The following is a 21757-nucleotide window of genomic DNA, read 5'->3' as shown; positions in this document are numbered from 1 at the left end:
CTACTAGAAAATTTTAAATTACATATATGGCTCACTATATTGCTGTTGGAGAGCACTACTCCAAGTTAAGGAAATGTAACGTTTTGGCTTTCAGGAGCAGTCAGATTTATAGATAAATACTACATACTATCATTAGCAAAATCTAGGTAGAATATGCGTGAGTATTTGCTTGCGAATCTGGGCTCTTAGCAGAGAGCAGCTTGGGGAGAAGTCCCTGAGGAGCCTAGTGAGAAGCTTCATTGGCTGTCAGGAGTTAGCCAGGAGGGAATGTCCACAGATGGACTGGGTGTGGGAAGACAGGCCGTGGACACAGCATGAAGACAACCAGCATGGCCAGGTGAGGAGGAGAAGAAAGGGAGAGAACAGATGGCAACACTTATACCGTGAGTGTGTTGTTCAGCTGGCTTGCAGAGAGTCTCCCTTGGGAGATGGAGATCTGAAAGAAAGGATTCTGTGAGTGGTTGAGGGTGATCAGGAGAGGAGACAGGGTGCTACTGCTACCGTGGTCTAACAGGTTGCTGGGAGCTCTTCCTAACAGCGACCGGAAGAGGCTAGAGCCCGGCTCAGTAACATACCCTTCTTTTCAGAATTGGAAGGGAGCTGTAAGAGAACAAAATTCTCAACAGCCAGAGAATCCTCTGGAAGTCCAGCTCTGCAAGATGACTAATCAGTGAGATAATGGAGGTAAAAGGTAAATAAAAAAAAAAAAGAGAGAAATCTAAAGACTCTGACCTAAGTCCTACGTTTTGCTTTCTTCTAACCATTCTTTCCAGGAAATTTAGCACTATCCTGAAGTTAGACTTACAAGGTTGCGAGAAAAGGACCTCAACCTACAGTCCTGTTGAGCCACTATTGCTCTGGACAGCTTGGCTGAAGTCCTGCAGTTACGTAAGAACTCAAGAATATAGGTCAAGATCTGCTTTATAAAAAGCTGAACTGTTACTGGAGGGAGATTTTGTGTCTCTGAAGGGAAATTTTACCTATCTCAGTGTTTGTTTGTTTTTAAACCAAACTAGCCTTTCTTTAGGAGCTGACCTTAGTATCAAAGTATTAATCTTGAAGAGAAAAATTTGCCCACCTTCCTTCTCTAGTGAAGTCGCTCAGTCATCTGACTCTTTGCAACCCCATGGACTGTAGCCTGCCAGGTTCCTCCATCCATGGGGTTTTCCAGGTAAGAATACTGGAGTGGGTTGCCATTTCCTTCTCCAGGAGATCTTCCCGACCCAGGGACTGAACCCAGGTCTCCCACATAGTAGGCAGATGATGCCACCAGGGAAGTCCAATCCTTTGTCTAAAATGAACTAACCTCAATTATACTATTTTCTCATGAGCTTCAGTGATCACTTCAAAACATACAAAGTAATTAAAAGATAATTAGAAGAATTAAAAAGGATGTGATTAAATATATACACACACATATACACACATACACACACACCTGGAAAGAACCCAATTTAAGCTTTAGATTAAATGTGCAATAAACAGGTCCTGTGAAGTGAGAGCAATGTCCACGGCAGGTTACCAGCTAGCTCCAGGAGGACCTGTTCTGGGGAGCATGCAGCAGAGCTTATGGACACATACTGGCCCCACCATACAAAAGGAATTTCTTTTGTTACAGGTAACTGACTATTGCTGCCTGCATGCTAAAGTTGCTTCAGTTGTGTCCGACTCTGTGTGGCTCTATGAACTGTAGCCCACCAGGCTCCTCTGTTCATGGGATTCTCCAGGCAAGAACACTGGAGTGGGTTGCTGTGCCCTCCTCCAGGTGGTTTTCCCAACCCAGGGATCGAACTCTCATCTCTTACGTCTCACCTGCCTTGGCAGGTGGGTTCTTTACCTTACCACTAGCACCACCACTGTTACTCAGTCTAACTGCCACTTCTGTGGCAATCAAATGTGAATGTGAACTGTGAATTTTTGAGCAGAGTACGATAGTTCTGAGCAAATTTGAAATTCACAAAACCAATAACCCAGTGATTCTATATGTGGAAATCTGTGCTAGAAAACTGCATGTATGTTTGTATAAGGATAGTCATTAATGTATTATTTTTGATGTACATTTATGTCTGAGATACACTGAGCAGAAAAAAAGCAATTTACAATAATAATATTTATATCAATTATATATATATATAAAAACTTTATGGTCACATACAAACATTATCTACTCATTGAAAATGTTCCGGAAGACGCTAAATTATTAACAGTGATTATTCCTAGGAATAAATCTGAAGTCACTTTTTAATGTGTTCGTAATATTTGTGTAATCCCAAAACAAAACACTAAAACTGACCAAGTTACATGCTTCAGATAACCTGACTTTCTTCTCTCCCTTTTCTATGATCAAAGACTACAGACAAGTCCCCACAGCGAAGCCAAATAGTGTAGATTACTCCCGTAACAGGGAGCTAATCAATCTGTTCACTTTCTTTCGCGGCTCCAATGTGGGTCTAGGGAACCCAGTATCATACAAAGCTGCCTGTGGCTCTGATCTAAAGACACCCCCGATCCCCACGGCATTCAAACTCTGCCTTCCTCTCCCTCTTCATTCCTACACTGTGTATGTATAAAGCAGCAAATCCAAGCAGAACCGGAACACAACAGAGCACTTTTCTACAAGACCCCAAATGCACACACAGCTGCAACTGCAGCTGAAGTTCACACAGAGCTTCTCTCCCAACTTCATTTGCATAGAACAGGGAGGAGGGGTGGGAAAGAGTAAAAGAAGGTGGGGGCCTCAAAAATCCATCTACACTGCCAAGGGTAGTGGCAGAGCCTTGAAGACTCTGACTACTTGGCCTCAGAACTGAAGTAAATAAACACACCTTCCTTTGAAAGGTTTGATATCAATGAACAGAAATCGACTTAAGAAAAAAGCGGGCCTAATCATTCCTTTGTACACCTCTGGAAAAACAAAACAACACAACTGCATCTTTCTGCTTCCACACCTGCTTCTGGAGGTGGAAATTCCAAAGCGGAGCTGACATCATTTTTGTGACCGGTCACCTGTAAAGTCCTTGTAAAGTGCCTGCTGCCTGAAGCCCAATGTCTTTTCAAGTAAACTCGCTTCTAAGTATAGCTTTCTTAATCTCAGATAAAACTATCCATAATGTCATGGTGCCTGTCTACCAACAGATTCAATTACATGACAGGCAGTACAAAGACAAAAGGGGGCTACCCCAGTGGCTCAGAGGTATGAAGAAACCGCCTGCGATGCACTAGCCGCAGGAGAGCTGGGTTTGATCCCTGGGCCAGGAAGATACCCTGGAGAAGGGCATGGCCACCCACTCCAGTATTCTTGCTTGGAGAACCCCACGGACAGAGGAGCCTGGCAGACTGCAGTCCTGTGTCCAACTCTAGTGTCACAGAGTCAGACACAACTGAAGTGACTTAGCACACATGCACGCACAGAGACGAACTACTGTCAATACAAACACACAGGCAACTATTCTTCTGGGGCAGTATAAAATTAACTTTTTGCTAATTTTTCCTTAATTAGTCATAAGGGACTTCTGTGATTAGAGCACCATTGTCCCTGACTTCATGCTGTTCCCTCCTAACTCCCGCCCACCTGCCTACTCCTTAGTTTCAAACATGTCAGTCACGCTCCAGCCTCAAGAGTCTCTGATACTGGCTGTTTCTAGGCCTTAAAGACATTCACCCAATTGTCAGTTTGCTAAGGCCTACTCAGATGACATCTGTTAATACGCAAACCCTTCCCTTGCCTCTCCCAGTCTCACCTACCCATTGTGAAACATAATGGTATGTATACATACACAGTAATACACATGCATACAAATATACAGCACACAGCATCTAGCATCCTTCATTAATATTTAAGGTCTACTAAGTAAGCCTAACAGTTTTATTCACCAGTGTATCCGCAGTACCTAACATGCCTAGAACAAAGCAGGTGTTCAATAAACAGTTGCTAAATGAACAAATGAACTTAATCCACTGTCTGTGCCATGAATACTGCCAGATCTAGGCAGTAGATCTAAGTAGACTAAGGAGACTCTTGGCCTCCTTAGCAATCACACCTTCCTCTTCAGTTTTGGATTTGGACCATTAAAAAAAAAAATAACCAGCTCAGATCATTCCTTCCTCTACCAGAAAGATCTCCTTGACAATCGGAGGCAATCCTGAAATTGTCCCATCTTTTAGCTCATGGATGACCTTTCAAGTTGGCAACTATTTAACCATATTTTAACTACCTTTAAAGTCGAGCTCACAATTCTTTCAAACTTAACTACTGACATCATTAAAACTTAAAATGTACCTTTAATTGCAGCATCTCTCCCCGTATTCCTTCCCTTCCTGTAAGGTAATATATGTGGCTGTGGTGTACTATATTGCTCTAGTCACAGTCTTCCTGTAAAATTTTTATAGGTACTTTATGGTAATGTGTCAGGTGCCTCCAGAGCCAAAGTCTGTACTTTCTAGGGTGGGATGCAGGCTCTCTGGCCAAGGCGTGCAGAGCTCAGGTGAAATAAAAATAGGTAGTTAGGGAATATACAGAGTTTGTCTGGGAACTGACAAGATGAAAACTACTGACCCCAGTTAAGGTGAGGATGCTGAGCTGGCCCTGGGTTAGAAACTGTGCAGCCTTCCATGCCAAAAGGATGACCTGACTTCCTCAAATGGCAGAATTTCTAAATCTCATAGAAATAAACAAGGAATGTTTGCCTGAGAAAGCCATGACTGAAACAACTACGATCTGACAATTTGTGTAACCAACTTTACGTTACAGCCTCCGCTGAATCCCCTTGGCCTCACTACCTGAAGTGGTATCTTTGTGTCAATCTCTTATCTACTCTCTCACCTCCTGAAGGTTTCTCACAGCTCTGAGTTTCCTACAATGTCTCTCTTTCAGAAGGTACATGATTTCTATACCTAGCCAAATGAGAGCATCAAGTCCAGAGGCTATAAACGAAATCAAGACACAGATCCTCATGGGCCTCCAAGTATTTCCTCCCCTTTAATTCAAGTAAGAATACTGTAGGTAGGGCCCAGGCCCTCCAGTTCTCTCCAACCTGCCACACAGCGCATGTCTGCCACCTGTTCCCTTGAATGACGTGTGCCATCCGTCTGGCATGGAAGGCTGCACAGTTGGGCAGACTCTCTGAGTTTCTAACCCAGGGCCAGCTCAGCATCCTCACCGTAACTGGGGTCAGTAGTTTTCATCTTGTCAGTTCCCAAACTCTGTATATTCCCTAAACTACCTTCATCCTGTAACAGTATTTTATGAACAGGCTGTAACAAAACTACTGAGCTCTAATTATAGCTGCATTCATAGTATCTACACAAGATACTGAGTTGTTAATAGCCTTACTCTTACTTTCTAAATAAGACTCAAAAGAACATCTGATTTTTAAGGTATTAGAAGAAATTTCATACCTGATTCTGAAAGTCTAAAAAAAGATTTTTGAAACCTATTGCTGTATAAACAAAACCAAATGTTTACTTCAAAAAAGTATGTCCTGAAGCTACTGATCACCAGGCAGAGATGAGCAGGATCGGACTGACAGTGCACTGAGAGCCGGAGCCAGAGCACTGGGCAGTGGTTGCAACGTGCTGCTCCCAGCTCATCTGACCGCTCTTCTCAGTTTCAACTTTCATGAGTCACAACAGGGGCTTGTTAAAACCTTGCATATCTCAGTCTTCGGGTGAAAAAGAGGTAAGAATGGCTCATTTCTTTACAATTATGAAGTACTAGATTAAAACACAGAGCTGAACTAGCATAGGTTTGAGACCCAGCTCTGTCATTTATGAACTGTGCGATCTGTTCAAGCTCTAGAAACTTTGTCAATGAGAAGAGTTAACCAGAAATAGCCTCACGCTCTCACCCAGCACCCTTGCTAGATTCTAAATGTCCATAACGTAAGCAAAGGCTTATAAATATTAACAATTTAATCTATAATTCTTGATAATTGATTTGCATAAAGAGGGCATATAAATATTTATTGAACACTTACTCTGTGTTCTAGGCAGTGTGCTAAGCACATGCCATAGTTCTCTCATTTCATCTTCACAACAGGCCTGGGAGGACAGGAAATCATCAGCAGGAAATAGCCAAGGCTTTGCTCGCCCACAGGATAACAGGAGAAAAATAGAATATGTCTTGCTGCTGCTAAGTCGCTTCAGTCGTGTCCAACTCTCTGCAACCCCATGGACTGCAGCCAACCAGGCTTCTCCATCCATGGGATTCTCCAGGCAAGAACACCGGAGTGGGTTGCCATTTCCTTCTCCAATGCATCAAAGTGGAAAGTGAAAGGGAAGTCTCTCAGTCGTGTCTGACTCTTAGCGACCCCATGGACTGCAACCTACCAGGCTCCTCCATCCATGGGATTTTCCGGGCAACAGTACTGGAGTGGGGTGCCATTGCCTTCTCCAGAATATGTCTTACTGTGCATGAAATGAATGGGAGCCATTTTACAGTTTGGAGGACTTTCCGGCTGTTGTGACAGCGAGCCTCCAAGCGGGCCCCTATGACCCTGCTCCCTAACACTGAGGACTTGCCCACTGAGCCCTGCCAACCTACGGGCACCCCTATCCCCAGAATCAAGGCTGGGCTGTGGGGCTGACAGAATACAGCAGAAGCACAGGGCTGTGACTGACAAATTGAGGTTATAAAAGATACTGTGGCTTCCAGTTTGGCTGCTCTTTTATAGCTCTTTTCAGTCACTTGCTCTAAGAAGGGAAGCCACTTCATGAGGAACACTATGGAGAAGCCCATGCAGTAAGGGACCAAAGTCTCCTGCCCACAGCCACGTGAACAAGCTTGGAGGTTGTGTCCACCAGCCCCAGCTGAGCCTTACGAAGATGGCAACATAATCAGAGACGCTGAGCCTGAGGCACTCAGAAAAGCTGCTCTCAGATTCCTAACCCCTAAGAAGTGTGTGAGGTACTGTTTTCAGTCACTGCTTTGGGGTAATTTTTTTACACAGCAGTAACTAATACGGATATGTTACTGATATTCAGTGCCTAGGGCTAGGGACTGTCTTACACAATAAACTGTCCTGCCCCAAATGTTGATTTACAAAAGACAGGTTGATCACCAAAGGATTTGAGAAGAGCAATCTTGTGTGGTGAAAAAGATTCAGCAGAATGTTTATCCATGTTTTTGGTTGTGCTTTTTTATTCAGACTATTTTGTAAAATGTTTTATGAGCTCAATTAGAATTTAACATTAAAAAAAAGATTCAAATAAGAAAAACACAGAGCAGTTAATTTGAGATAAATAACTATTAAAACTCCAGAGCACAAGGAAAATTTGGAAGGGCTAAGAACCATCACACACTACCCCCAGATGTCTGAGAATCCGTGGAGAGAACCAAGGAGGGACTGAGGGCTCTGCCATTCCAGGGGACACAGTCTTCCACTAGGGGGGTTTAAGAGTGATGCATCCACAGGCTCACCCTCTGAAGATAAAGTGTTTTATTTTTAAAGCTGAGAAAAGAGCCCCATGACAATCTAGACATAATTGTATTAAGTACCCACACAGGGTCATGCTAATCTTCCAGGCTAACATATTAGTTCTGCTGCATGAATGGCAGCATGGCATCCAGGTGCCAGGGGGAACTACACAATCATCATGTGAATTCTGTATGTGTCGATAATCCATTCTATAGAAATAGCTCCCTGTTGTTCCAAATACCCTACAAGAGGCTATCAAATGACAAAAGGGCAGCTTCTTAGGGTAAGATAAACACAACCACTCATTCTTCAACGTTCCAGCTCACCTCTTGGATGTTTTCTCTAACATCCTCTCCACATCTTCCAGGTTATGTTCCCATAGGAACTGAACACACAATACTGTCACCTGGTCTCTGTCTTCCCTGTTAAACTAACGTCAAGTCCCCAAAGTTAAACTTTCTTTTCTACTTTTCCAGCTTCTGACACATGCATTCATTCAACAGACACTTACACAAGCACCCATGATGTGCCAGTGGTGTGTGAACAAAGACTCAAGAAAGAGTATATACTCTGGTAAGAGAGTCGCGTGCATGAACTAGCATTTACAATACAGGAAGTGCTCTGTTAGGCCGCCACAGCAGCAGAGACGGAGGACACATCACCCACAGGTGCAGGAGGTTGGCAAAGAGCAGGAAAAACACCTTGCTGGTGGAAAAGCAGGTGCACACAGGTGGAAGAGAACACAGCCATGAAGGAAGCCTGCATCTGGTATGCGGCGGCATGGCTGGTGCTCAGAGCCGCAGATGGGACAGGGTGGCCACAGCTCCTGGGACAGGAGAGGGCAGGGGACGTGAGAGATACTCACACAGCTATGGGACCGGGGATATGAGAGTACAGGGTGTGGATAGGGTAGTTACCGAAGCAGCCTGTTCCTCACGGGGCCAGAATATAAGAGGCAGAACAAGTCCTAGGACAAAATGAAAATGGGCTACTGTGATAGTTACTGAGCTAGTCAACATGAATCTGCCAGAGGACTTGCCTGGACTGACAATAAAGAAAGAGTTAAACTGATGCAAATGGATCCTTAAGATTAAAACTATTCTGGAATGATTTAAGGTTGTCTCATTTACAGAGACCAGCATATGGCATGCTGACAAAGAAATCAAAACAATCCGAAAAATTCCTAACTACTAAATCCTCAAACTTAGCCATTATTTAGAAAAGTCATCAATTCCTTTCCTGGTCAACTTATCCAAAAAAAACTTCGCCAGAGAACTTGATCTCTGTTTCTCAAAAAAAAAAAAAAGTTCCTTCGGAGCATCAAATGTTCCCCTGCTTCTATGTTTCTTGCTTCTTGTGGCTTCTCTTCTTATTCTTGGCCTTTGCTGTAATTTTTTTAGACCTGTTTGGGGCATATAAAAAATGTACACCCCTGCAAAATGCTGCTTATAACTACTACTCGAGACCTGGTTCTCCATAAAAGAGGGGGAACATAACACACAGGTAATACAGTAAGTATAACATTCGACTACTGAAGAAGGGAGAATCTGATACCTTCAAGTATCTGCAAAGCTAAGAAGTGTAAGAAGCTGAGGCTTAGATAATTATTTTCAGACTTCCTTTAATTTACCATCACTGACTGATAATCCTTTTGAAAGGCAAAGCAAATACAGAAAAAGTTAGATAGAGATGGAGACCAACAAATTAGGTTACCGTATTTTCTTTAGTTTGTGTTTTATAAAAAGTGATCCAAGTTAACTGTCAAAAAACCACTATAAAATTCCCAATACTTACAGCTTCTTTCTCTCTGTCCATGATAGTTTCTAGTTCTTCAAAATGTCGAAGTTTAATCTCCAGTTTCTTCATTTGTGTCTCAACCAGAAGAGCTACCAGAGACTTGATCTTCCTCTCTTCCACGGCAGCCAGGTGCTAAGGGCAAGAAATCATTTGAAGTATTCAGGTAAATATTTGCTTAGAAAACAGTAAGACAATGCTGAAATTGCTACCGAAAGTGGGAATTATGTAATTAAGAATGGTGCCCTAGATGCCCTCTTTGTGAGTTTCTAGCATTTATTTCAATTTAACAACTATCCATGCCTCAATTTCTAGTACTTAACAGATATAAATCAACCCTTTTTAAGGATTAAAAGGCAACTTCTACCATGAAAATCTACTCTCTTCAAAGAGCCCACCAGGGAAGGGAGAATGAATCAGGGCCTTGATGGGCAAACAGAAGGACACAATGGCCCACAGGGCACTTCCCCATCTGCCACTGAGCCTGCCTCCAACCCTCACTCTGTAACTCCGCCCTTCCCTGCTCAGGAACTGTCCAGGGGCAGGCAAGCAGTGGTCTCCCTCAGCGCCCAACATACAGATGCACAGCCCCTAGTGAGGGTCTACTGGGAACAGGGAGGAAAGAAGGTGAACAATACTTCACCCCTAGTTTGAAGATACACAGGAAGACATTCTGGAAGAATGTATCACTCACTCCCTGCAACAGGACTGATGAGTCCTATTCTCGTTTTCCGTCAACTCAGCAGCACCCAGAGGAAAATGCCACATCACTCAGAGAAGATGAGGATCACCCAGAGAGGACGAGGATGCCATACTTAGCCAATGTCCTGACTATGTGCAAAGGGTCAATCCCACCTTCTCCACACACCGTCCAAGAGCTTACACACCCCCAACTACACACCCCCAACACTATTTTCCACTATTTTATCAGCTGAATTTGTGTGCTTATCTTGCTTCTACACAAGGTTTTGAGAATTAACACAGGGTGGCTGTCTTACTGATCTGTATTTCTTATAAAATCTAGAAGGAGTAAACATGCACAAGGAGTTTAATATAGTTTTGGGGACCTAAAGAGAACACCGATTAAATAAGAGCCTTATTTTTCATTCTTTTATAGTTGATAAAGAAAAATAGTTTTATACTTTTGGAGACTTATCTGCAAGAAGATTCAGAAGTGTAGGCGAAAGATTTTATGAAAGAATCTATAGCTTTTAATGGTCATGTTTGCCTCCTTAAACTACATTAAGCTGCATCAATCATACCAAAAGTTAAAATAAAGATTACATGATTCTAAGTCTGCTATCACTGACAGTATTATAATTCTGTACTTCTGATATAAAATTCAATATGCAAGGAGGTGTAAAATAAAAAGTGACTTTCCTTCTCATTTGTGTCTCACCCTTCACAAGAGACTAATGTTACCAGTTTCTAGTTTTGTTTTGCTTTTTGAAATGAGAATGGGAATCCTAGAACTCTGCTGGCTTCTGCGGAAAATGTTTTACCTTTTTGAGAGTAATACAGGAACTTAGGGAAAATGAAAGTGAAAGTCGCTCAGTTGTGTCCAACTCTTTGCGACCCATGGACTACGGTCCATAGAATTCTCCAGGCCAGAATACTGGAGTGGGTAGCCTTTCCCTTCTCCATGGGATCTTCCCAACCCAGGGATAGAACCCAGGTTTCCTACATTGCAGGCGGATTCTTTACCAGCTGAGCTGCAAGGGAAGCCGGGGAACTTAGGGATATCCCCACTCATTAGCAAACAAATACAGCAAAATACTTCCTCTCAAAACTGAAGCTCACAAGTTATTAAACATAAAGGGATTATTACCATGTAAGAAAATAAACATTTAAAAAAAGATCCACAGCAATGAACTTTGGAGATTTAAGATCAAAAGACTGAAAATTCTAAAAATTTTCAGACAGACCAAAAGAAAAAAGGTTACAAACAAAAATTCAGACTATGTTAGACTTCTCAAAAGGAAAACTAGGTTTTTGAAAACAAAGGTAAAAATACCTTCCAAATTTTGATAGATAATAAACTTCAGTCTAGAATTTCAAGTACAACTTAATTAGATGCAAAATAAAGACAAATTTCCAAAATCAAGGACTCAAAATCCTACACATGCTATTCAAGAATGTGTTCTGGTTAACTTCATGTAAAATGAGAAAAAGATACAATTTTCCTATCTCGAGAGAGAATTTCAGGCATAAGGGAGCAAGTTATGAAGTATTTCTGAGGGATAAGAAAAAAAATCTTCCTGATATCCTAAAACTAACACCCACTTACCATGAAGACAAATCTCCTTTTTAAAGCAGGTGGGTATGGCGTAGTAGTAGAAAAGAAACCTGAAGGAAATGTCTGCTGCTGCTGCTGCTAAGTCGCTTCAGTCGTGGCCGACTCTGTGCGACCCCAGAGACGGTAGCCCACCAGGCTCCGTCGTCCCTGGGATTCTCCAGGCAAGAACACTGGAGTGGGTTGCCACTGCCTTCTCCAATGCACGAAAGTGAAAAGGGAAAGTAAAGTTGCTCAGTCGTGTCTGACTCTTAGCGACCCCATGGACTGCAGCCCACCAGGCTCCTCCATACATGGGATTCTCTGGGCAAGAGTACTGGAGTGGGGTGCCATTGCCTTCTCCAAAGTAAATGTCTATGTGGTCTTAAAAAAAAAAAAAAAAGTGATTTCTGCTATCTTATGAGAACTGAATCCTACTGCTACTGATAAAGGAGGACATACTCTATTTTCTGGAGTTTCTAAGTTTATCTAGCAGTAGTTCTGGATGGTTTCTTCCAGCTAAACCCAGATGGAAGGCATGGACGGCACTAAGCCAACAGTGCTTTCTCACACCCACACACCACTCTTCAGGTGAGTTAGTCCACAGCTTGTCAGTAGGTGGGATGAAAAAGCCGATCTCTCTACCCAAAAGCTCCTCATCTGGCAAGGATGGGGAAAGCCAGAAAGCATGCCCACTCTATATGTTTCGGAGCTAGATCTAGAACCTCTAATTACCACTCTATGTCAGAGTGTGACAAACAATTAAAATGTATCAAGGAAAACTCTTAATAACAAAGCTGTTTATAGCCTCAGAAGAACAAAAACGAGAATAACAGAAAACTTGGATAGGCCAGATAAGTTGTACTAATTACAGTAATTTAAGTAAATTCCTTACTCCTTAATTACCATGTAGCACAAAAATGATTATGTGTGCTGTGAAATGCATCAGATCCAGCTGTAAGTGGCACGGAACAATTCGTGCACCAAGTCATGTAGTGTGAACATCTGTAATACTTTCACAAGTCAGTGGAAGACACAGGTATTCCAAGAATGAAGACCCAAGTTCCAAGTCTATTAGAAATAAAGAGTGAATGATTGATGAGGGAGTGGAAATTCAGTGACCTGGACAGAAAACGTTCTTTGGACACTCTTCTAAACATTGTACGGACTATCCAAGGGCCACGGTAATTGACCCGTAAGAGCAGTTCCTCTGTAATGAAGGAATCAAAACAGCAGTGGCAAGGTGGTCAGTGGTACAAACGTTTGTGCCCAAAGCACAAAAAGACCTTTGAGACTTTTTATGGTCATCTACCACTTTAATTCCTTCTTTGGCAACTTACAATGAAGCACACACAGTAGTACAGAGAGGAGAAATAATGGGAAGAGCCAGTGAGACTTCAGGACAGATGGGCGAGAAATGACACCTGAGAACTGATAAGGGTCCCGATAAGGGAAGATCCCCAAATTCCCTCAGGCGTTCGAGTCTGAAGAGACAGAGAGGTTAATTTAAGAGAGTACCATGCTCATATTGGTATTTTTAAAGGTTTTTCTGCATATGATTTCTTTCATAAGAAGTAACTTGTTAGGAGACAAGCAGCATCTACTTCTGGAGGGAAGCAGTCACTGGAAGGGATATGAAGAGGCTAATGCTGAGCAGGTAAGGTTATGTATACAGCTTGACATGGGTGCTGTTTATGAGCCTATAGGTGGGTTCAGCCTGTGAAAAAATGTACTAGTTGTAGACACATGTATCTACTTGTGTCTAAGTTATACTTCAATGCAAAGGTGACCTGAGTGAAGACTGGGTGGACAGCTGTGTCTTTCAATTCAAAGGCACAAAGGAGGGAAGCCCTCCTGACTTGGCTCCTTTTTAGAGAAAACATGCCCAATTGATGACAGCATGAACAGAAATAACTTGGACAGCTTAGAAACAATGAGATAGCCAGGAATCCAACCTCGCAGAAGATAGACTCAAAAAATGCTTCCAATGAAGGAAGAACAAAACCAAACAAATATGAAACAACAGTCAAATTGCTGTCCCCATCAGTATTCACTAAAACAAGAGTACCTCTCACAAATTCCTAGACATCGGGGGTGGCAGACAAGACAGAATACCTAAAATTAGACTTAAGAACCATGAAGATCAGGACACATCTTTGGAAGAGACTGGCTAGTATGAATATGCAAGACCTTAATCTATTGTGAAATTAACATTCAGCTGGGGTATCTGACTGAACAATTCTGTGACCCGAGTAACCCTCCCCAACACCGTCTGCACCTGTATCAAATGGGCAGGCACCCGAACAGTGCTCTTATGGTTTGAACTGGGTCATCAGTGGATCTGTGTGGCATGTTATAAAGTCATGCCACACAGATCAAACACTTGCAGAAACAGTTTACAACAGCTAAATAGTCTGGGGTAATTAAACACCATGAAAAACATCTTTACCAATGGATCAAGAACAGGTCCAGATAAAAATAATTAGCCATGTCCTAATAACCACTGCTTAAAATGTGGTGACCTATAATGAAAGGAGACTACTTTTGAGGGTAAAATAGAAAAGGGGTGAATAGACTTTTTAAACTTCACATATTCATGCCTGGAATGCTTTAAAGTGCTAACTTAACACAAAGCAGGGAAAATAACATTCTCTTTTCTTCTTAAATATGCTGGGAAGCCAATACCATGTTATAAATAGAGAAAACCACCCCCAGAAAAGCTGGCAAATTCAAGAAGAAAAAGAGCTATTTTAGGTTCCTTCTTGTTCCTTCCAGTCTGTAAAAGCAGGGTGAAGTATTTATACAAGGAAACAGATTTTTGTCTTAAAAATTACAAATATTTCAATCTGGTTGAAGTTATTGGAACTACAGTCCAAGACAAGTTCTGCAGGCACATTTGAGAGACTTTAAATTCTGCCTTCAATCACTGCAGTCTTCAGAAGACTGAATGAATGACACAATGAATGACTCGAAAGCAGCCACCATTTAGGCCCAGGTCTGCTATTTCCACCATCCTCCTGCCCATGGAATTCTTAACCTAGAAATGTCATTCAAACAAACAGTCATCCATGAGGTGCAAGGCTCTCTATACTAAATATTCCCAGTAACGTCAAAACAATACGGCCATTCATGGCTTAAGAGAGCACTAGGAAAAGAGCTGTCAGGGGCAAACCTTGGCTTTCGTTGCAGCTGAGGCAAGAGCAGCTGCTGCGGCTGTGGCTACGTTTCCTTCAGAAATTTCATGTTCTACTTTCTTCTTCCCAACATCACTTTCTCTTTCTTTACAAGAATCAGTGAGTTCCTTGTTCTCTTCAGCCTCCTTTTCTTCTGGGGGGAAAAAAATTAGAAAGCTTTACTACCAGTGTGCCCAGTCTGAATAAGCCATCTTACTTCTCACCTCTGCCACATGACGAACTAGGACTGATGTTACAAAGAGATCCCAGTGCCTTTCCCTTCTTAAGGTTTCTGTTGATCCACTCCATGCATGTTAGTTGGCTTCTACTTGAGATGGATTTTCTAAATAGGACACTCTGTCTTCTCTGAGCTCTCTATGTAGTTTCCCTTGGATATAAAGGAAAATTCAGGGGAGCTAAGTCCTAAGACCAAAATGTTTGTTCATCAGTCAATGAGATGCTCTGGGAAATCCTAGGGTCTGGAGGAAATCAGAAGCCGAGAACAGGCACCTCTGGAAGCCTTTCAAGTCAGGCAGGATGGGACATGCCAGCAACGAACTGGAAAGAAAATGCACTGAAGTACTGACTTCAGTCACAGCTGAACAACTTGCTTGTCTCTGTGTCGCTGAAAACAATGTAGTCACCAGCATGGTGATGGTGCCTCAGTGCAAAATAAAACTCAAATTCATATTTACTGTTAAGAAACATGTAGCAAACGAAGGACTATTTCTACACAATTTAACTGCTCACATTTCTCCAGTGCTTTTAGTGTTTTACATAAGAAAATCCAAAGAGTTTCCTCAAATTACCTGATTTGGTATCCTCACTAACTTCACTATCCTGTTCCTTTTCACTGTTTTTTTCATTTTCTCCGTCTTGTGCTTTATCACCTTCATCAGTTTCATTTTCCCCTTTGTTTTCTGCCTGAAAGGGGTACAAAAGAAAAGGATAGAGAGTGAGAAAAAGAAAACAAAAGGTCCTTTTACAAGTGATGTTATCTTAGAATAACAAAAGGTTCCACTATTTTTGGCAACAGGTGGACTAGGTTCAGAGAAGTCTTGCAGAAAAAACCTGGAAAAAAGTCAATAAATTCTGAAAAATACCTCTCACTATCCACAACTCCTGAATGCTCATGAGACTTCATGTTTCTTAAGTACAGTCCCACCCCTTCTGCTATAATGCTGGGGACAGTGTCCAGAAGAGTGTCAGTGTGACTTACTTACTGGTTAAACAAACAAACACATGGTTAGTCGCCTGTATGCTTAGTTGCTTAGTCATGTCTGACTCTCTGTGACCCAGTAGACTGCATGCAGCTCGCCAGGCTCCTCTGTCCTTGGGGACTCTCCAGGCAAGAATACTAGAGTGGGTAATCTTTCCCTTCTCGAGGGGATCTTCCCAATCCAAGGATCGAACCCAGGTCTCCTGCATTGCAGGCCCTAGACTCTACCACCTGGGCCACCAGGGAAAGTACTAAAAGTATTTAAAATGCACAGTACAAGAGGGCCCTAGACTCTACCACCTGGGCCACCAGGGAAAGTACTAAAAGTATTTAAAATGCACAGTACAAGAGGGCCCTAGTCTACAGCAGAGAGCCATATTCAGTATGCCATGATAGACCATACTAGAAAATAATGTAAAAAATGTATATATAATTACCATTTTGCTGTACAGCACAAATTAACATAATATTGTAAATCAACTATACTTCAAAATATAAAATGAATAAAAATACATAAAATGTACAGTATCAACCAAGAAGCAAAATGAAATGCTGCCAAAATTAAAAGCTGACAAAGCTCTTCAACACAGCCATTTGCAATGGCTCTTAGAAGAGCCACAACAGAGCAATCAGTGATCATTTTCTAGAGACTGAAAACTTCAATTGCTCTATGGCCAGGAGCTGGCATCATTTATTGATTTTGAAACCCTTGGACAAATTATGTAACATCATCTATAAAATGAATAGCACTATCATTGACTTGAGGCTGTTTTAGGAACCTGATAAATTCATAAATGTAAAGTATAAAGCACACTATTTGAGACGCTGTAAGAACAATCATTAATTTTACTATGATTCCCTTCCTCTCCTTATCTATATGCAATGATAAAGCACAAAATATAATTAAGACCTTAAACCCTTGCTTCATTTAAACAGTGACTGACTGATTATTCTGTATCCCGATCTTGAAGAGGCCTGACAATTCTGCTCTGCTTGGCTTACCTCACATTTACAGCCTTTAAGACACAGGGGTCAGGACACAAACACCCTGGGCACCCGGACGCCTTCTGCATACTGGCTGAAGTGTCTCCCCCTCCACTGCTGGCTGGAATATCTGATTCCCCATTCTTCATTTCAAGCCTTATAATTTTACGTGCTCTTTAAAACATACTTCAAATGTCACCCTCTTGTTAAGTTTTCCAAATTTTTTTCTGCTGACAGCTAAGTCTCCTAGAAAATTCCTCAATACTCTCTAATTCTCTTCTGGCGTAAGTACAGAACCCAAACCCTACAATTCAATAGTTTTACGTTTTCAATAGTCTTTTGTATTCACATTCCCCAACTCTGTCTGAAAGAATTACAGAAGCAGAAGCTGCAAGAGTGGATAGATAAATCCTCACTAAAGTGAAAGTCACTCAGTTGTGTCCAACTCTTTGTGATCTCACGGACTATACAGTCCATGGAATTCTCCAGGCTAGAATACTAGAGTGGGTAGCCGTTCCCTTCTCCAGGGGATCATCCCAACCCAGGGATTGAACCCAGGTCTCTCTCACTGCAGGTGAATTCTTTACCAGCTGACCCACCAGGGAAGCCCACCGAGAACCTGAAGAGTAGATAAATCCTCACTAAATAAACAAATGAACAATGTCCTGTATTATGTCTTATGAGAACTGCACCTTAAACCAGGAAAGTGAAAATGGCTGACAGAATCACTTATAGTCCTGAGAGGGACTCAAAAGATCAAAATAAACCCAAACTGTTATTGTGTGAAAGACTGTGCTCTCTATGGCTTTTCTGTCGTGGGAGAACTCAAACAGACTGACATTTTACCTTTTCAGGCTGCTGAGCATCAGTATCTGTTTCCATTTTTTCCTCTTCAGCTCCTTCTACAAACAAAGGAATAAGAACAAATAGTACAATGTGGGGAAAAAGTAAAAACTGTTGTAAAGTTCTGAGAGTATCTGAAATACAACTACACATAGTCTAACGGACAAATCTCACAACCAGAAGCTTGACATAAAACCACACATTCTATGATTCTACTAATTTAAAATTCAAAAGCAGATGAAAGCACTCTGTGGTGTTAGAAATCAGGACAGTGGTTCACCAGGAAAGGGGTGGGCTCAAGGGTGGCTTGGGATGCTGGTAATAAACAGTTTTCTTGATCTTGGGGCTGCTTACATGAGTGTGTTTCATGTGTGAAAATGAATTGAACTGCCCACTGTGGGTCTCCATTTTTCTGTACACATAAAAATTAAAAGTTCAAAAACACTTTTTAAGTTAAAGTTGTCTTTGTTACCACAATGCAATGAAATCAGAAGCTTAAAATACACACTTCTCTGTGTTTGGAAATGTAATTTTGAGATTCAGTAAAAATACCACTTATGGGAAAAGGTAAAATATGCCTTTTTATTCTTAGATTAGAAAAGAAATAACGGTTCAAAGTCTATAAGCTGTACATTCTTTATAAAAAAGAAAGAAAGAAAAACAGAATAGAGGAGGTAGGCAGAAAATAACAAGGGCAACAAAAATTAAAGATATAAAAAACAAACAAAAATACAACAGTTTAAAATATAAAATAGATTCAAGGTATCTCTTCTGTGACAGATCAAGAAAAGAGAGGGAAGGCAGAAATCAATATTAAAAATGGAAGAAAGGCCATAAACTATTGATAAAAAAGCAAAGGTCAAAAAGGAAGTGGTAACAACCTACTGAAGAGGTAACAATATTTACAAATAATATTGACTGGTGAAGGGTTAATATTCAAAATATATAAACAGCTCATACAATTCAATATTTTAAAAAACACAAATAATTCAATGAGAAAATGAGCATTAGACTTGCATAAACACTTTTCCAAAGAAAACAAACAGATGGCCAACAGACACAAGAAAAGAGGCTCAAAGTTGCAAATCTTCAGAGAAATGAAAGTCAAAATCCTAATGAGGTATCATCTCACACTTGTCAAAATGGCTCTCATCAAAAAGATCACGACTAACACATGCTGGTGAGGATGTGGAGAAGAGAGAATCCCAGTACACAGTCAGTGGGAAGGTAAGTCAGTGCAGTATGGGTTCCTCAAAAAGAACAACAAAAACCACTATTCCAGTCCTGAGTAAATATTTAAGGAAATGAAAACACTAATTCAAAAAAATATTAGCACTCCAATGTTTGGAGCAACCTTATTTACAGTGGCCAAGATATGGATACAATCTAAGTATCCAACAAAGGATGAATGGATAAAGAAGATGTGGAACACACACACACAAATATTTCTTAGCCATAAAAAGAACGAAATTTCATACTGTGGAACAACACGGATGGACTTGGAGGGCATTACATTTAGTGAAATAAATCAGGCAGAGAAAGACAAATATTCTGTTATCACTTATATGAGAAATATAAAAAATAAAACAGAAACAGACTCACAGAATAGTGGTTACCAGTGAGGAGAGGGAAGGAAAGAGTGTCAAGATGGGAAAGGGGGTTAAGAGCACAAACTACTATACATATAAAATAAATAAGCAACAAGCAGCACTATTTACAATAGCTAGAACATGGAACTAACCCAGATGTCCAACAAGAGATGAAAGGATAAAGAAGCTCTGGTGCATATATACAGTGGAATACTACTCAGCCATAAAAAGGAACACATTTGAGTCACCTAGTTCTAGTGAGGTGGATGAACCTAGACCCTTTTATACAAAGTGAAGTAAGTCACAAAAAGAAAATAAATATTGTATACTGACACATATATATGGGATCTATAAAGATGGTACTGACAAATTTATTTGCAGGGCAGCAATGGAGAAACTCTCCAGTACTCTTTCTTGCCTGGCAAATCCCATGGACGGAGGAGCCTGGTAGGCTGCAGTCCATGGGGTCCCTAGAGTCGGACACAACTGGGCGACTTCACTTTCACGCATTGGAGAAGGAAATGGCACCCACTCCAGTGTTCTTGCCCGGAGAATCCCAGGGACGGGAGAGCCTGGTGGGCTGCCATCTATAGGGTCGCACAGAGTCAGACACAACTGAAGTGACTTAGCAGCAGCAGCAATGGAGAAACAGACACAGAGAAGAGACCTACGGACATGGTGGGAAGGGAGAAGGGAGAGGGTGAGACGGACGGAGTAATAATAGAAATTTATAACACTGTATGTAAAGTAGACAGCCAATGGCAATTTGCTGTATGACTCAGGGAACTCAAACAGGGGCTCTGCGACAATCTAGAAGGCCAGAATGGGGAAAGAGATGGAACAGAGGTTTGGGAAGGAGGGGACATGGCTGTACCTATGACTGAGTCTTGTTGATGTATGACAGAAAACCAGAAAATTCTGTAAAGCAAATCATTCAATTTTAAAAATTAAGTTGCAAAAAAAAGAATATATTCTACAGCACGGAGAGCATAGCCAACATTTTATAATAAATGTAAAGTATTATAAGCTATAAAAATACTGAATCACTATGCTGTCCACCTGAAACTAATATTGCAAATTGACTATACTTAAAAAAAAAAAAGGAAGTGACAAACCGCTCTAAAAAAGTTATGCCAAATAAAACAAAAAAATTAGATCAAATTAACAAAATTATGAGAAAACTGATTTTCCTAAACAGATCTGGGAAGAAGAAGTATAATAACTGCAAAAGCTTAAAAACTTAGAAAAAAACACCACAGGTCCAGATGTTTTTACTAGGGAATTCTACCAAACTTTTAAGGAAAAAAAATGATTATAATCTTCATAAATTTTTCCAGAGAATATGGAAGACAGAATATCTCCTAGTTCATTCTATAAGGCCAGTAATAATCTTGATTCACAAATTGAATACAGACAACAGATAAGGAATATTATACAGGCCCCTAGGCTCATTCATAGTCATAAGTGAGAAACTCCAAAGCAAAATACCTAAAACCAGAAAACAGTAGTGTATTTAAAAAGGTAATATATTATGACAAAATAATATGACAATAACAGAAGAGTAGTTTAACATTAATATTTCTATCAACTTATTTGCTCATATGCATAAAAGTATCTGATAAAACTCGATATCTTTCATGACAAGGGTTAAAAATAAAAGGAAAGTTCCTGAGCCCCCCGAAGACAGTCAGCAACAATCTTATAATATAAGTCATTCTTCAAGAAGAGATGCCTATAGTATTCCATTTATTATCAAGAGCAAGACATGAATACCAGTATAACTTCTTTCCTTTGATATTGCCATAGAGGTCACAGCCTAGGTAGTCAATAAAGAAAAAGAAATCAAAAAGGGGTAGAAAGGAAAGAAGAAAATAATTATGATCTGCAGAAAATAAAACGATGTACCTAGAAGAATCTGCAGGAAAGTTACTAGAAATAAAGACAGCATTGCAAGACAGTTAGCTATTAACATACAAAATCAGCTGCATTTCAATATGCTAACAAAAAAAATCAATTCTAGATAGACACATAAAAAAAAACAACAAACCTGAATGATCTCTTAATCACAACATAAAATGTGCCCATAAAATAGAAGAAAAAACTATTAAAATGAAAATAAAGGACTTCCTTACATTGAGATACCAAAAAGAACAAGTAACAAAAGAACACATGCCTCACAGTAACTAGATTAGTTCCTCAGATTTATAAAGAAAAAGGTAAACACTACGGAAAAGTGAATGTAAGACAAGAACAGTTATTCCACAGAATGACGTATGACTGATAAATTTAAGATACTGTAAGTCATCAGAGAAATGTAATTTAAAACCATAACGGAACATCATTTACATCTGCTACATCAGCAGAATTCAATACTAGGAAGGCAATGGATCAAGTGTTACTGGTCAACTTTAGGGAGAAACTAGGAATTTCCTAAAACAGTGTTACTCACAGAAGCAGTTCACAACAAA

At 40.7% G+C, this 21757-nt stretch overlaps 1 protein-coding gene across 1 annotated transcript in view; it reads right to left on the bottom strand.

The window, feature by feature from the left end:
* Positions 1-21757, bottom strand: part of SMARCC1 (SWI/SNF related, matrix associated, actin dependent regulator of chromatin, subfamily c, member 1) — a 125030-nt gene that overhangs the window by 18152 nt on the left and 85121 nt on the right. The window contains exons 23-26 of the mRNA XM_010862496.1: positions 17704-17759; positions 15464-15578; positions 14654-14808; positions 9210-9344 (exon numbers count right to left, since the gene is read on the bottom strand). Of these exons, the coding sequence (XP_010860798.1) occupies positions 9210-9344; positions 14654-14808; positions 15464-15578; positions 17704-17759 (461 nt within the window). The remainder of the gene's footprint in view (positions 1-9209; positions 9345-14653; positions 14809-15463; positions 15579-17703; positions 17760-21757) is intronic.

The sequence above is a fragment of the Bison bison genome, unplaced genomic scaffold (genome assembly GCF_000754665.1).
Source record: "Bison bison bison isolate TAMUID 2011002044 unplaced genomic scaffold, Bison_UMD1.0 scf7180017864482, whole genome shotgun sequence".
Lineage (NCBI taxonomy): Eukaryota > Metazoa > Chordata > Mammalia > Artiodactyla > Bovidae > Bison > Bison bison.
This window is presented reverse-complemented; position numbering and strand designations above follow the sequence as displayed.